The 18194-nt window shown below is 32.1% G+C and overlaps 1 protein-coding gene across 2 annotated transcripts; it reads left to right on the top strand.

Annotated features, from left to right (window-relative positions):
* Positions 1-772: 772 nt before the first annotated feature.
* On the top strand, positions 773-17918 carry LOC120195694 (glyceraldehyde-3-phosphate dehydrogenase 2, cytosolic). Of its 2 annotated transcripts, XM_039197636.1 has the most exons (12): positions 773-779; positions 15314-15358; positions 15457-15557; positions 15929-16044; positions 16135-16234; positions 16414-16560; positions 16649-16709; positions 16791-16888; positions 16995-17137; positions 17232-17315; positions 17494-17583; positions 17694-17918. In XM_039197636.1, exons 2-12 carry the CDS (start codon positions 15331-15333, stop codon positions 17734-17736), a joined length of 1011 nt encoding a protein of 336 aa, XP_039053567.1. In that variant the 5' UTR covers positions 773-779; positions 15314-15330; the 3' UTR covers positions 17737-17918. The 2 variants fall into 2 exon arrangements, with proteins under 2 accessions (XP_039053567.1, XP_039053566.1); XM_039197635.1 differs by lacking the exon at positions 773-779 and having other exon boundaries at positions 15245-15358.
* The last annotated feature ends 276 nt before the right edge of the window (positions 17919-18194 follow it).

Here is an 18194-nt window from a genome sequence, read left to right as displayed (position 1 = left end):
GTTTCCGAAGATTGTTCGTAAAAAAGAATATTATTTTTAAATATTATTATTAAAATAGATCATAATTTAAATACCATTTGAAGTTATAATTTTCAAATATAAAGATGATGTGTAATCATTAGGTACCAACTTTGGGTGATATGGGGTGCTCATTATTTCCCACGCGCAGTGGCGGATCCAGAAATTTATAAATGGGGTCCAAAATTTTAATTTTCATTTTTTAAAAATAATGGGGGTGCAAAAAAAAATTCTTCCATTTTTCTTGAACATATTCTACTAAATTTTACTTTTTTTCCTAAATAATGGGGATGCACTTGACCCCTAGGGGGCTTAGTGCATCCACCCCTGCCCACGCGTAACCGACTCCCGAACCTTTTTTAAAATGATTATATGGTTAAACGCATATCAATTTTTATCTTTTAATTTAATTTTCAAAAAATTATTTTAAAAGATATTTTTAGATATTCGACCCACCTAACCCAGAAGTCGGTGGAGACTCCAAAATTATTTATTTTTCAAAAACCCTAGTTTTTTTAAGAAAAATTAAGTTGGTTCGGTCCCGACCTAAACTAAGTCAAAAAATCTTCTTATATTATTTTCATTCAATAATAGTATTTTTATTTTTAGATAATTTTATTAATTTTTTAAAATACCTTATAAAGATGAAAAAAAATCCTATGGAGTTTTCATGCCATGATAATAAGCAGAATTTTTTTTTCTATATCCATTTTTCTTTTTGCTTTCTACTCTATCAGTATTAATATTATAATTTTATTTAAGTAAGCTTTATAGTTATATATAAGTGTAATTGAATCTAACTATATGATTGTGATAACATATTTAATCACCTTAGGGCTAGTGTGATATAACTTTTAAAAAATGGCTTTTAAAAGTGTTATATAAACAAACTATTAAAAGTGTTGTACAAAAGTACATTTTAAAATTTAATTTTTTGAGATTGTTGTTAAAAAGTAAGTTTGAAAATATAAAATGTCTATTACAGACATTATATTGTAAATTAAAAATATAGAATTTAAATTATATTTACAATTATATATGAATCATATCAATTTAAATTATATGTACAAAACAATATCAAATTAAACTATAATAAATTTAAAAAATTATTATTATATATGAATTATATCAATTTCAACTATAAAAAATACAAATATCATTATAATAAAAATAAATTTTATATAACTCACTATTAATATTTTAAAATATAAATTATAAATTATTTTTATTTTTAAATAATTTAAATAAATTATTAAAAATAATAAATTGTTTTTAAGTATGTTAGTATTAAATTTGTTGAAAACATTTTGATGTTTCGATATAACAAATTAAGTGTAATTGAATTTTAAGATTTTATAATAGTATATTCGATTAAATTATTTGAATATCAAAATATTACTCCAAGTTTTTCAAAGATCAATTTCAATCCTTACTAAAGTGTAAAATTGTGTTTTTAAACTTAAAATATTTTTGAAACAATTTTTACAAAGTATTTCGAACCAAAATCGAGCCAAAAATCAATTTTATAAAGGGATGTACATATGCACTATTTGATGTATCGATGCACACCCAATTTCGAATGCATTTTGTGTACCCATGCACAACCATGCATCGATGCACTCTTGAATTTATTGAAACATCGAATGCATTCTATGTACCGATACACAGACCATGCATCGATGCACTCCTGGCTCTTTTGAAACATCGAATGTAATTAGTGTACCGATGCACCCCTAGTGTACTGATGCACTAAGTCTTATAATGGTCGAAATATTCGAATTTTATACACAATGTACCGATGCACCTTGAGTATGAATCGATGCACACACGCTCCCAACTATTTTATTAAATAACAATTACACAATAACAGCTCTATTGACTTCACCAATGATCCCCAACGTTTAGAAGTGATCCAAGGTGTATTTAAACAAGCTTAGGAGCCATTGATCAATAACAAGAAACAAGAATTGAGAGAGAATCAAAGATAAAGCATCAAACCTCAAGTTTGAGCATTTCAAGCCAAATTTTCATTCAATATTCATTTTGTTTTCAAGAACACTTATTATGCTCAATTGTATTCATTTTTAGTGCTTTTTCTTTGTTCTAGAAATGTGTAAACATATTTCCTTGTGAGGTCTTTTTGTAAGTTTGCAAATTTGTGTAAACATATTTCTCTTGAGGGAGTTGTAAGGTTACTCTTTGTCCTCAAAAGAAAGAATAAATTAGTGAATTTGTTGGAAAATCCTTAGTGTGGATAGCTAAGATAGTGGACGTAGACTTTGGTTGAGAAAGTCGAACCACCAAAATTTTAATTTCCAATTCACCCCCTCTTGGCTATTTCATCGTCGATTAACTCAACAATTGGTATCAGAGCCTCACTCATGTGAAGGTTTAATCGCCTTTTGAGTCGATTCGGGAAAAGTTATATCGATATTCAAGTCATCAATGGCAACCACTTTAAACTTCGACCTTGGTCTTGATTCAATGCCTGTCAACAAGCCTAATTTCTTCAATAGAGCTAATTATGCTTATTGGAAGAATAGCATGAGGTACTTCATTCAAGAAAGTGACATGGGAGCATAGAATATTATAGAAGACGGTTACTTCATACCTTCCACTCATTCAAGATTGTGGAGTGAAGCAGAAACAATAATGTTCCAACTAAACTCAAAGGCTATCCATATTATATTTTGTGCTCTTGGACCAGATAAATACGGAAGAGTTTCATCTTGTACAACCGCCAAAGAGATATGGGATAAACTACAAGTCACTCATGAAGGCACAGACGAGGTAAAAGAATCTAAAATTAGTCTTCTAACTCATAGCTATGAAAATTTTAGGATGAAACCGGACGAAGATATCAAAGCTATGGCGGATAGATTTTCAACGATTGTTAATGGTCTTAAATCATATGAAGATATCATTCCAAAGGAGAAGCTTGTGAGGAAGTTAGTTTACTCTCTTCTGAAAGCTTGGCAATCAAAGAAAACGGCAATCATCGAGGCTAAAAACTTAAAGTCTTTAACTCTCGAAGAGTTAATTGGTTCTCTCCTCACCCTTGAAATGATGCTTCAAGATGAGGTAGACCTCGAAAAGATTGATGAGACAAAGAAGGAGAAGGAGAAAAAGAAGAATATGGGAGTTACTCTTAAATCTACAAGAGATGAGAGTGATTCGGATGAAGATGACGATGACGATGACGAGGAAATGACATTATTTGCCAAACGGTTCAGAAAATTGATGAAGCCCAACCGAGGAAGAAAATTTAAACGAAATGAAGGCTTCAAAAATGAACCAAAGGAGAAAGACCCTATCATTTTCTACGAGTGCAAAAAGCCAGGTCATGTCAAATACGATTGTCCACAATTGAAGAATAAGGACCAATCGAAGAAAATACACAAGGCTCACGTGGCTACATGGAGGGATGATGAAGGTTCCGATGAAGAGGAACAAGAAGTAGCAAACTTGTGCTTGATGGATATCGGGGAAAGCTCTCAGGTAACCTCTAGCTCATTTAATTTCGAAGATTATTCTTTTGATGAGCTGTTAGATGAATATACTAGGTTGGCTTAGGATTATGATAAATTATTTTTGAAATACAAAAATGATATTTCAAAATTGAAAAATGAAAATAATCTCATATCCAAGACCAACAATGATCTTGAAAGTAAAATTAAAGATTTGCAAGTCAAACTAGATAAGTTTGAAAATAAAATTTATGATTTGCATAATTTACTTTCAAAGGTCATCGATGATCATCAAAAAGAAATTGATGATCTTAAAGCTTCTTTTAATAAAGTTGGAACAAAAAGTTTTGAAAATGGAGAAAGTTCAAAATCCAACTTTGTTAGAAAAAGTTTTAAAAACTACAATCATAGAGGTCCCTGAAGAACCTCTAATGGAAAAATCATTAGAAGTATATGGGTTCCTAAAGAACTCATTACTACTAAAGATAAGGATATCCTACATAAATGGATACCTAAAGGGACTAGAATTTTGGAGACTAATGAATATGGACCCAAAAGAAATTGGGTACCAAAAATAAAAAATTAATCTATGTTTGTAGGGAAAGGAGCATTGCTACAAGGCACATGAAACAAATTCAAACTCATGGTACCTTGATAGTGGATGCTCAAGACACATGACCGGAGACAAGAGCCAATTCATAGAGCTTAACGACAAAATTGAAGGAGATGTGACTTTTGGTGATAATTCAAAAGGTCACATAGAAGGTATAGGTATTATAGGTAATACCTCTTCCATACAAATTAAAAATATGTTATATGTGAATGGATTAAAGCATAATCTATTGAGTATTAGTCAATTATGCGATAAGTGATACAATGTCATGTTTGAAACTAATGGTTGTAAAGTAATTGACATTGCATCTAATCAGATTATGCTTGTTGGTCATAGAATAGGAAACATATACATGGTACATTTAGATTCTTTAAATATGACTAATTTATGCCTAGTTGCTAAGGATGAGCATGATAGTTGGTTATGGCATAGGTTACTAGGGCATACTAGCATGAGTGTTTTACAATGATTAATTCAAGGAAATTTAGTAAGAGGGTTGCCAAATCTAAAATTTGATAATGATAAAATATGTGATGCATGTGCTAAAGGAAAACATAAAAGACCTTCCTTTAAGTCCATTAATGATGTATCAACTAGTAGAGTATTACAATTGATCCATATAGATCTTTTTGGGCTAATTAGAACTGTTAGCTTGGGTGGAAAACAATATTGTTTTGTATTGGTAGATGACTATTCTAGATATACTTAGGTTCTATTTTTAAGTACTAAAGACGAAGCATTAGAAAAATTCATCATGTTTTCAAAAGTAATCCAAAACGAAAAAGGTTAATCCATATCTAGTGTTAGGAGTGATAATGATACTGAATTTGAAAATCTTGGATTTACTGATTTTTGTAATTTAAATGGTATTAGCCATAATTTTTCAGCACCTAGAACCCCTCAACAAAATGGAGTTGTTGAGAGGAAAAATCGAACTTTAGAAGAAATGGTTAGAACCATGCTTTGTGAAAACAATTTGCCAAAATATTTTTGGGCGGAAGCCACAAATACCGCTTGTTATGTTATAAACCGAGTAATGGTTTGGCCTATTTTAAAGAAATTCCATATGAACTTTTCAAAAATAAAAAGCCTAACATTAGCTATTTTCATCCTTTTGGATGTAAATGTTTTGTTTTAAATAACGGTAAAGAAAATCTTGGCAAATTTGATGCTAAAAGTGATGAAGGAATTTTTCTGGGCTATTCATTAAATTCTAAAGCTTATCGAATATTTAATAAAAGAACTTTAGTTGTAGAAGAGTCTATACATGTCGTTTGCGATGATAATCCCCTTCTGAGGAAGGATTCTTGCGTGAATGATGATATAGGTATTGTAAAAGGAAATGACGTTAGACATGACATTGGAGAACCTTCATCAAAGCAAGAAACAAAAGATGAGGAAACTCACGATGTTCTCGAGAATCCAACCATTGAAGAAAGGGAAATCTCTTACCCAAGAGAATACAACTATGTCAAGGATGGTGAAATTATAGGTGATCCATCCAAAGGGGTAACAACTCGATCTTCTCTTATAAATATATGTAATTATGTTGCATTTATTTCATACATAGAGCCTAAGAATATCAAAGAAGCATTACATGATGAAAAATGGATTATGGCTATACAAGAAGAGTTAAATCAATTTGAGAGAAGTAAAGTATGGACATTAGTTGAAAGGCCTAGTAATAAATCTATTGTATGTACTAGATGGGTATTTAGGAATAAGCTTGATGAAAGTGGTAATATAGTGAGGAAAAAGGCTAGACTTGTTGCTCAAGGCTATACTCAAGAAGAAGGAATAGACTTTGATGAAACATATGCTCCCGTAGCTAGGATGGAAGCAATTAGAATATTATTAGCATTTGCATATTTCAATGAATTTAAATTATATCAAATGGATGTTAAAAGTGCATTTTTAAATGGTTTTATAAAAGAAGAAGTGTATGTGGAACAACCTCCTGGTTTTGAAGATTCAAAATTTCCAGATTATGTTTTTAAATTGACAAAAGCGCTTTATGGTTTAAAACAAGCTCCTAGAGTTTGGTATGAAAGATTGTCCAACTTTTTAATAGTAAAAGGTTTTTCAAAAGGGAAGGTTGACACTACATTATTTTTAAAGAGAAAATGTAAAGATTTATTAGTAGTTCAAATTTATGTTGATGATATAATATTTGGTTCTACTATTGATGTTCTTTGCCAAGAATTTTCTAAGCTAATGCAAAGTGAATTCGAAATGAGCATGATGAGGGAGCTCTCATATTTCTTGGGACTCCAAATCAAGCAAAGAAAAGATGGCATCTTCATCAATCAAGCTAAGTACGTCAAGGATATGCTCAAAAAGTTTGGATTGGAAAATGTAAAGCCTCATGCCACTCCAATGAGCTCTTCTACAAAGCTTGACAAAGATGAAGGAGGTAAATGTATGAATGTTAAATTATATAGGTCAATGATTGGCTCTTTGCTTTATCTAATTGCATTAGACCGGACAATATGCTTAGTGTTTGCTTATGTGCTAGATTTCAATCATGCCATAAGGAATCACATCTACTAGCCATTAAGAGAATATTTAGATACCTTAAGGACACTCCTAGTTTAGGACTTTGGTATACTAGAGACTCTAGCTTTAACTTGCATACCTTTTCTGATGTAGATTATGGAGGATGCAAAATAGATAGGAAAAGTACCTCCGGTACTTGTCAATTCCTAGGAAATACGCTGATTTCATGGTTTTCAAAGAAACAAAATTGTGTTGAATTATCTACCACTAAAGCGGAATACATTTTAGTCGGTAGTTGTTGTACACAAGTTTTATGGATGAAACAACAACTTGTAGATTATGGAATTGAAGTTAGTACCATTCCTATCAAGTGTGACAATACTAGTGCTATTTTTCTCACTAAAAATCCCATCCAACACTCTAGAACTAAGCACACTGAAATTAGACATCATTTCATCAGAGATCATGTCACAAAAGGAGATATAATTCTAGAATATGTTGATATTTTGCATCAATTAGTGATAACACCGTAAAAAGACTTAATTTCTAGTCTTTTCACTTAAGTTATTACTCGTCTAAACAAAGTATGCATAGCATTTTAGTTGCATTTAGTTGCATATAAGTTATATTAGCTTGTGGTGGATAAATTCTACTTAGGCAAGATTTATGTGGCTTGACTGATGTTGTTGAGGAGAAAGGGTTGTTTGGATTGTGTTTGTGCAGGAAACTTACAGAAGAAGAACATTTCAATCGTGACAACGTAAATTTGCAAAGGCCAACGGAACAGATGAGAACGTGAGGAGCAGATTTATCTCGTCGAGGCAAGGTTTATCTGAGGAAGTCTGAAGCAGGTGTGACGAAACCGCCTATGTCACAAGCCAAATGGATGACCTACTTCACATGCAAGCAAGCCTTAGTTATTCTAACAATCTCCTTTCCTTTTTAAGTCTAGACAATTATTTGACAACGGTTATTTAAGGAAACTCCAAAAAATGCATGCAAAGCCCTAGGAGATTTTTCCTTATAAATAACCAGCCGTAGCCGCCAAAGAAGAAAAGAAGGGAAGGAAGAAGAGAGAAGAACTTTACCTAAGGCATGAACAAGCAACTGCAGTGCTTCTTCACCGTCTACCCACCAACCTTCCTTGGTGTCCTCCATAGCAAGACATTAGGAGAGCGGTGATCAGGCCTCGAGAGAGGGTGATCACCAAGGCAGGCGTAGTGCTGATCAAAATCGTCGCGACAGAACCTCTAGTTTTGGGAGTCGTTATTTCTTTGTTTTAACTCTTTATCTATTTGGGGTTGTACTAAATGTTGAATTTTAGATGATCTTTGATAGCACCATGAATGTCTTACTTGGTGTTAAACTTTGTTTTTCTTGGACAATATTTTTATGTTATATGAATGATGAATTATGTTTGCTTATGACTGTTTTGTTCACGGTTTAAATATTTTACCTTACACTATAAGAGCATCGAGAGATCGCCTGGGGTATTGGTAAAACATGTCTTGGCATTGTAAGAGCATTGAGAGATAGCCTTTTGTCTAGATAGTGATTCTTAGATTCGAGAGAATTCAGATAGATTCACGTGAGCAATGGAATGAATCCGGGATGGTGAAGTTCTAACTTGTTACCTTAGAGATAAGGAGTGAGTTTCAATCTACTAAAAGGGATAAACGCTAGTGTAGGATAGACAACGCCTATAGTTTACACTGAGAGGTATTGCTACAACAACAGTTTGACAAACCAAGGGCTATAGTTAACGCTGAGTAGTATTGCCATATCAACCGTCTAAGAATACCTAGTAATCCTGTCGGGCAGCTTGAGCGAGTCATAATAATTCATTCTAGACTTAGAAATAATTGTTGACAATGCAAGGATTTAGCATCAGTGCTCTATGATATGTCTAAATATGTGAGGTTGTTTGCATTATATTTAAAGTAGCACTTGTCTTGTTTTGTTTTATTATTCTGCATATTTATTTTGCCTCGACTAAACTTTCCCGAACTCATTAAACCAATTCTTTGTTTTATTAATATTAGTTCTTAAGTTGACAACTTAGTAGGACTTAGTTTGTGACATTAGTTCTAGTTGTGGTCAAAATATATTTCTCGACCAATCCTTGTGGAGTACTCACTTACCCTACATTACTTGAATCGATTGTGTATACTTGCACATATTTGCTTGCCTTAACATATACATTTACAAGCGATCAATTAGCGGATATTTTTACAAAACCTCTAGATAAAGAAAGATTTTGGACACTTATGAGAGAATTAGGTTTAACCAACCCAGTTTGACTTGTGTTTAAATTGTTTTTAGCACTTTTAATTAAAATTGAAAAATGATCATAAAAATAACACTTTTGATTGTATTCTTTGCTATTAGTTATGGGGAGTTTATGATTCTTAGTGAAAATTAATTATATGTTCAAATAATGATTAAGGATTGATTTGATTGATTGAACATCGTTAATTTTTTATATATGAAATGCCAATACCACTAGAGCTAATTAATTTAGCATTTTAAGTGTTTAAAATGGATTTTGACATTTTTATGCAAAATGCATCGATACACTAGAAAGTGTATCGATGCATCCCTTGAATGTGCATCGATACACAATGATGGTGTACCGATGCATTCTTTGAATGTGTATCGATACGCTATATAGTGCATCGATACACTCGTCGTGTTTTAGGTTTATAATCCCTAATTTCTTTATTCTTTCAAAACCCCTAAAACAAAAGACACTCACACCGTACGCCTCCTCTCAACTCCAAATCTCCATCTTTGATCATTTTCATCGTTTCAAGTTGGAATCAACTCGATTTTCAACTCCTAAACTTGCTACATTCATTAAATTCGTGCAAACAACATCACATTCTGACAAAATCCAAAATTTTTCAAGGTAATATTTCAAAAACCTCTATTTTATTGATTTTTGAACTTAGGACTAGTTTTGATTAGTTTTAGGTTGAAATATATATTGGGAATTGACTATATAGTGTTTATAAACTAGATTCTACAACTAATTTCATCAAAAACACAAGATTTTTCAAAATTTTCGAAAAATTCGAAATATTTTTTTTTTTGATTTTAAAATTGTTGTTTTTGATTTAATTATGTTGTTTTGAAAACTTCATATTGATTTTCAAACATCGTTTTCAAACATAGTTTTCAAAATTGCCCATTAAGATTCGGTTTAGAGAACCTTGAATATTGCGGACTGTTATTGAGTTTTGGGATTGATAATATTGCATACATATGTTTTTAAAATTGCAAGTATCTATTCTATTCCAATTTCTTGAACCATGTCTAATCCTAAATGCCCTAGGTCATCCTCTAGTCGTTCGAGTCAAAACCGACCTCCCATTCCTCCTCCACCTCAAATCCAAATCCAAACAAACCCAAAATGACCATTCTTAATTCTTGCTTCAACAAACCTGGTCATCGTCGAGAAGAACTCTATCATAGGTTCGTTAATTCTTTTCAATCATACAAAATCCAGGAAGAACATATTCTCTCTATTCAAGCAATGATCGATATGAATTTCTGATATCTTCCTATCCTCCGTTCTTGGAAGTTTGATAAACTGTTTCAAATTCAGCCCATCGTTTATCACCAATTAGTCTCCATTTTCTACTCCAATGTGGTCTGTGTCCAAAATGAGCATCAAACCAAAACTATAGGAATGCGATCCTATCTCTTAGGTGAATTCATTTTTATTGACTCCGACACAATCGCTACCCATTTTGAACTAGATAACGAGGGTCTAGATAATGAACGAGAAATGGTGGTTACTCCCTATAAAGCTAAGGATATTGTTAGTACCTTAAGAACTCATCACGAGTGATTCCTTCACTTGATGATCTCTTGGTGGTTTAGACCATCCAAAGGTAGGTACTCCTCTCTTAGAGTCTTAGATTTATGGTGGATACATTTTATCCAACATAACAAGAAAATAAATTTGCCACATATTATTTTTGGTGAGCTAGTAGATACCGTAAACGTTGTCCCATCTAAAAATGTAGAAACTTTAGTTTACGACTGTCTCCTTTGTAATCTTTTTATCAAACTCGGGCTTAAGGTTTCGTTTGATATTCCCATCCCTCTCCAGAACCAAATCAACTTCACATCCTTAAAGAAATCGAGATGGAAAAATGAAGGTGATCAATGGGTTCGAACCACTGAGAAAACACCGGGAAGCTAGTTCTACACGAGCTCCACCTCCTCCGGCACCGGCAGCGGATGATGATCCAGAGCTTTAAGAGCTATTTAAAGATATCGACGATCACGTACCCGAGGACGAGCCAACACAGTAAGAGGAACAAATGCCTCCATACTTTCGATCGTTTGTGGAGTCATTTGATCTAAGGTTTGCATCCATAGAGTCCCATCTAACTGCTATGGTGGCTCAACAATTGGAATTTCAACGGGAGATGCGCGAACGTTTAGATGACCTCACACTCGAGATGCGAGCACATTATCCTTCTCCTCCTAATCCTCCTTTGGATGACTAGACCTTGTCTTGCTTTAGTTTTCTTGGATCGAAATTAGGACTCATTGTTAAAACATTTTGAATGTTTTTGGATTTATGTTTTGGATGTTATGGATATTGGATGTTTTAAACTTGAATACTTGGTTTAGTTGAATTTTTAATTTGAACTTATTGTTTATTAATTTTTGCATCATTTACATTTTAGTTGAAATATGACCAATTTATCATTGCACATTATTTATAAATATTGATTTATGAAACTAATGGCTAACATTTCTCTTGATTGTGTTCCTAGCAGCTTAAACTTTAAAATTCTAAATATCAATTGGCTAAGTTTTCAAAAAAACCTTGTTTTAAAAACATTTATAGAGTTTTTTTTTATTTAACAAAAAGAGGGAGAATATAGTAAGGGGGAGTAATCAAAATTTTGTTTTCAAAAATGATTTTTCAAAAGAAAATCTTAAAATTACTCAAATATTTTGCTACATCAAAAAGGAGTAGATTGTTCAAAACATTTTGATGTTTCGATATAACAAATTAAGTGCAATTGAATTTTAAGATTTTATAATAGTATATTCGATTAAATTATTCGAATATCAAAATAATACTCCAAGTTTTTCAAAGATCAATTTCAATCCTTACTAAAGTGTAAAATTGTGTTTTTAAACTTAAAATATTTTTGAAACAATTTTTACAAAGTATTTTGAACCAAAATCGAGCCAAAAATCAATTTTATAAAGGGATGTACCAATGCACTATTTGATGTATCGATGCACGCCCTATTTCGAATGCATTTTGTGCACCGATGCACAGCTATGCATCGATGCACTATTGAATTTATTGAAACATCGAATGCATTTTATGTAACGATGCACGGACCATGCATCGATGCACTTTTGGCTCTTTTGGAACATCGAATGTACTTAGTGTACCGATGCACCCCTAGTGTACCGATGCACTAAGTCTTATAATGGTCGAAATATTTGAATTTTACACACATTGTACCGATGCACCTTGAGCATCGATGTACACACACTCCCAACTATTTTATTAAATAATAATTACACAATAACGACTCTATTGACTTCACCAATGATCCCCAACGTTCAGAAGTGATCCAAGGTGTATTTAGACAAGCTTAAGAGTCATTGATCAATAACAAGAAACAATAATTGAGAGAGAATAAAAGATAAAACATCAAACCTCAAGTTTGAGCATTTTAAACCAAATTTTCATTCAATATTCATTTTGCTTTCGAGAACACTTATTGTGCTCAATTGTATTCATTTTTTAGTGTTCTTTCTTTATTCTAGAATTATGCAAACATCTTGCCTTGTGAGGTTTTTCTGTAAGTTTGCAAATTTGTGTATTTTTCTTTGGGAGAGAGTGTTCTCAAGAATTTGGGGTATAATTCTTGAGGGAGTTGTAAGGTTACTCTTTGTCCTCAAAAGAAAGAACAAATTAGTGAATTTGTTGGAAAATCTTTAGTGTGGATAGCTAAGGTAGTGGACTTAGACTTTGGTTGAGAAAGTCGAACCACTCTAAATCGATGTGCAAACATTTTCTATTTTCTACAAAAGCTTCCACCAAAATTTTAATTGTCAATTTACTCCCCTCTTGGCTATTTCGTCGATCGATTAACTCAACAAAATTATTAAATAAAATGTAAATACATATTTTACTTCCAAACGTAAAGTTAAAAATAAATAAATCTAGAAATCCTAGCTTTTACTATTGTTTTGAAACTACTGTTTCTATAAAAAAAATTCAATTTTCCATTTGACATTGATTTTGCGATCAAAGCATGCTTTTTTAGCTAAAAGTGTTTTTTAGAAAAATTTACCAAACGCACACTTAGTTTTTCCTTTTTCTTAACGTTTTATTCGTTGTCTTTTTTCTATTTTGGTTGACTAACTTCAGTATCAATTTTGGTACTAATCATTGAATGTCAATATTTATTATTTTTTTTCTTATTTTTCTATATCATATATTTTAATTTTTTCTTTTAGATTCTAATAACTTTGTATTCATAACATGTTTCCGTCTATATTTTGGCACACTTTCTTCTTTTTTATTGGTTGTTTGATCGATCTCATTGTTTAATTTTTTTAGGGTTGAATTCGACATCATGGTTTTCAGAACCGTACTGGTTAGCGAACCGGTCATGCTACCGGTTCACTGGTTCAACCGGTCAAACCGGTTCGACCGGTCAGAAGAACCGGACGACGTCATAATTATTTAAAAAATTAAATAAAAATACCAAAAATATTTAATAAAAAATAATTTTGTATATCACAAGTCATATTCAAAGCAAGTCGTAACATATATAAGTTAAAAACCATACAATCAAGTGAAACAAAATGATTCAAATTAACTACAACATAATATTTAAGGTAAAACATATTAAATAATAAATATAATTATATAACTATAATTAAAAAATAAATTTGGGGCTAAAAAATCATAACAAAATAATATTGTTTGGTTTATTTTTTTTTTAAACAATCCCACATAGCTAAGAAACATAGAAGAACATCCCAAAAGTCTAAAGAGTCAAAATATGAGAACAAAACAATCTTACATGGCTAAGAAACATAGAAGAGCATCCCAATTAACTTATATAAATAATAGAGGTAATTTGGCATTCAAAAATATGGAGCATTTTGGTGAGCATAGAGTGAACTATTTTTTCACTTCAATCAAGCTCGAATTTTAGGCTTCAATCGAGCTTCTAAATTTTTTTTGAGTTCAAGCCTTTTCGAGTTCAAGTTTCAATATTATATTTCGAGTTGAACTTGATAATTTTTAGTTCGTGAGTTTGAGTCGAGTTGAGCTTACTTTTAAAGTTTGAGTTGAGCTCAGCAATACTCGAATTCGACTTGGCTCATTTAACAAACGACGTTGTTTGGTTTAAATTTTAAAAAAAAAAACAAAATTTTCGGTTTTTTCCAGTTTTCAGCCGGTCAGGTTCAAACGGTTCAGCGGTTCCGACCAGTTCACTAGTAGCGGTTCAACCGGTGTAGTTTGAATCGGACTAGACAACGGTTCCTGGTTGAACCGGCCGGTCCGATCCGGTTTTCAAAACACTGTTCGACATCCTCTTGATTGATTAATATGGTTGTTATTTGTCATCGTCTCGACTAATAAATATAGTGGATATTCGATTTGCGTTTGAAGATATTTTTCTCACGACTTTCAACTCTGATTTACGATTGTCAGTGATCTTTCAGTAGCTTAATCTATTTTTTGTGATTCATTTGTTGATGTAGTTAGATCTATTCACATCTTTATTTTGTTTGAGTTTTTTTGGACGAATTTTTATCATTTTGCTTGTAGTCATTATATGATCTTAAGCGATTACTTTTCTGTGAATGATTATATAAAATATTCTAATTTTAGATTATTTAAAACAATACACTTATTATTATAACATTTTATGTATAACACTAAGACATTAAGATTCTTCTTATAGATGTACATAAAATTCTTATATATATATTTAAAATATCAAGTTATAATATATTATTATTTTCATTATACTTAGAATTTTATAATATATATTATATATAAAACTCTTTCTTAATTTCAATAATTTTTATTAACAATTTTATTATCGTATATTTAAATATTTATAGATAATTTAATATCTATCATTTAAAATTTAAATATATATAATTATATAATTAGAATGTATATAAAAATTAAGATATAATTATATTATATTTATTAAATATAATTAAATAACTAAAAGATTTGCAAGAATCAATTTACCTCATTGATTAAAGAAATTTTTGTTGTTCCTAAAGGTCATAAGTTTAAACACCAGCAGAGTTGACAAAATAATTGACCGATCATTGTCAAATAAGAGAATATTTATAATAAATATTATTTTATAAACACATTAACTTAATAAAAAATAACTATAAGATTTATAATATAATTACATTAGTATAGCTTCTATCCAAACATATTTTTGAATTTGTACCATTTCCATCGTTTGCTAAAAATTTTCGATCACGAGATGACCATTAAATCGGTCAATGGCTCCGATTTCTTCACAACTTTTTTGTCTTCTAGAAATTTCCGTCATCAACCCTGGTTAGGTCTCAGACCCTGCACGCATATATAAACGTTATTATCTTTTCATTTTTCTCCATTGTAACTATTCAATCATAGCTTCACTCCACCATCTTCAGGTTTTCTTCGTCGTCTTTGTTTGAGTTTTTTTTTCTGCCGTTATGGGAAAGATCAAGATCGGAATCAATGGTAATATCTTGTACTTTTTTAAATCAATTTTGCTGCTTTTTTTTTAAAAAAAAACTTTTTTAATCATGTATTTGATTTTCTTTTGCTGGTTGGTGCAGGATTTGGAAGGATCGGGCGTTTGGTTGCGAGAGTTGCTCTCCAAAGTGATGATGTTGAGCTCGTTGCTGTTAACGATCCTTTCATCACCACTGATTACATGGTTCGTGTGTTTACTTCTGTTTTTTTTTTTACTTTGTAGATTTAGCTCTGTTGCTTTATTGCATGTTCCACCAGGTCGATTCTTTGAATTAATTTTTGTGTCAAAAGTTTTTAGGTAGAACAGATGTTATCTGAGAGGAGTGCTGATTTGAACTTATTTTTTCTGATCTGACTGTTATGCTTGCTCACTTGATTTTGAAAAATTAACTGATGATAGATCTATTTGAAGGTAGATCTGGCTGAGATTTGAACTTATTTTTCCCAATCTGACTCAAATGCTAGTTTTAACATGAATAACCTTCATATAATTATATTATACAAGTTATTAAATATTTTGATTGCTGATTTGATTTGGTAATTTTATGCGTATAGACCTACATGTTTAAGTACGACAGTGTTCATGGTCAATGGAAGCACCATGAGCTTAAGGTGAAGGATTCCAAGACCCTTCTCTTTGGTGAAAAGCCCGTCACTGTTTTTGGTATCAGGTAATATTTTCTTTTTCTTAAGGAAAGAGGGGCATGGGGATTTTTATCATATAAAATCTGATTTATTGATTGGCTTTTGGTCTATTACAGAAATCCTGGGGAAATCCCATGGGCTGAGGCTGGAGCTGAGTATGTTGTCGAGTCTACTGGTGTTTTCACCGACAAAGACAAAGCTGCTGCTCACTTGAAGGTTTTTGAAATTAATTTTAGCTAATGTACACTTATGGTCTTATTAGAACTAAGTTGATTGGAATTTACCCGACATATGTTTTCCAAGAGGCAGAATTTTTTTTACTTTTGGAGCCTAATTATTTTTCTTATATTTGTGTTTGGTGTTCTTATTTCGAGTTATGCTTTGTTGCTTTTCAGGGTGGTGCAAAGAAGGTTGTTATTTCTGCTCCCAGTAAGGATGCTCCCATGTTTGTTGTTGGTGTCAACGAGAAGGAATATAAGCCTGATCTTAACATTGTCTCCAATGCTAGCTGCACCACCAACTGTCTCGCCCCATTGGCCAAGGTAATATTTGTTCCTAGTAAATTTATTTGTGCGTCTAGCTTATAGTTGTTATCTTTGAGTTGATGACATACTTCTAACTCGGTGGCAGGTGATCCATGACAAATTTGGCATCGTTGAGGGTCTTATGACCACTGTCCATTCTATTACTGGTTAGTACTTAAGCTATCATTTTACTTCGTTTTGCAACCATTTGCATATTATTGACTGATGTTTCTATTCTTTTTATTCAGCTACACAAAAGACTGTTGATGGTCCATCAATGAAGGACTGGAGAGGCGGTAGAGCTGCTTCTTTCAATATCATTCCCAGCAGCACTGGAGCTGCCAAGGTATTTGTTATGTTAATTTTTAGTTTCTCAAATGCTTTATTATGCAAGTTGTTACTGGAATTGAAGTTTGATGGTTGATAGTGATGGTTATCATGTAATCATATAGGCTGTTGGCAAAGTTTTGCCGGCATTGAATGGCAAGCTGACTGGAATGGCTTTTCGCGTTCCCACTGTTGATGTCTCTGTGGTTGACCTCACTGTGAGACTTGAGAAGAAGGCTACCTACGAGGACATTAAGGCTGCAATCAAGTAATGATTAGAATAATTATCTTATAATCATACCTTAAGTTGTCCTTAAGATAGCTCACTTTGAATTCTTTTCTGACCCATTTTTTGTGCACAGGGCGGAATCTGAAACTAACTTGAAGGGAATTCTTGGTTATGTAGAGGAAGATTTGGTCTCAACTGACTTTGTTGGAGACAACAGGTATGATTTTTTTAATTCTTTTTAATGTTGGTTTTCTGGCCTGTCATACGATCTTATGTTACTATGCTTCACATGACTTTTTAAGAGTTTGAAATATTTGAAAATCTAGTCCGAGTAACATAGCCGAGGGTTTTAGATTAGGAAATTGGAACTTATGTTCTATGCAATTTATTATCAGGTCAAGCATTTTTGATGCCAAGGCTGGAATTGCTTTGAACGACAACTTTGTTAAGCTGGTTGCATGGTATGACAATGAGTGGGGTTACAGGTAAATTATACTTGTCTTAATTCCGGTTTTGTGTAGCTCTAAGTACTATACCTTCAATCAGACTTGTATGCTTGTATGAGTTTTCTAATGGACTTCTTCTTGTGTCCCAGTTCCCGCGTTATCGACTTGATCCGACACATGGCCTCTGTTTAAGCTTAGCGAGTGATTGGATTGTGGTTGGTGTTTCCAAGCCTTTTGCCTGCTTCAATTTAATTTTAATTTAGAAGAGAGATGTGATGAGAATAATCGAATTGTACGGGACATATTTTTGTGTGAAGAGGGGTGCTTCATTTCATCACCCCAAGTACTTTAAAATGTTTGGTGTTTTCATTGCAGTTATTTTTCCCACTTTAGTTCTTATTCTGTGCTTATGCCACATTAGTAGTACTTGTTGAATGGTAGTGATTGTGTGAAATGTTTACTTGCTATTGATTTTGAGTTAAAAAGGTAGTCTATTAAGTTGGAGTTTGTTTAACTAGGTTAATTTATACTAAAAATATTAAGGAATTAGTAGGGTAATGCAACTTTTGCTATTTATTTTTGGCATTTATGTTCATTGTGGTGCATTACTTTTTTGTGCAGTTTGGTACCTATTAAGTTTTGTGAAATTA

Source organism: Hibiscus syriacus, unplaced genomic scaffold (assembly GCF_006381635.1).
Source record: "Hibiscus syriacus cultivar Baekdansim isolate YM2019G1 unplaced genomic scaffold, ASM638163v2 tig00117017_pilon, whole genome shotgun sequence".
NCBI lineage: Eukaryota > Viridiplantae > Streptophyta > Magnoliopsida > Malvales > Malvaceae > Hibiscus > Hibiscus syriacus.
Note: the sequence above shows the minus strand (reverse complement) of the source record. Positions and strands in the feature narration are given on the sequence as shown.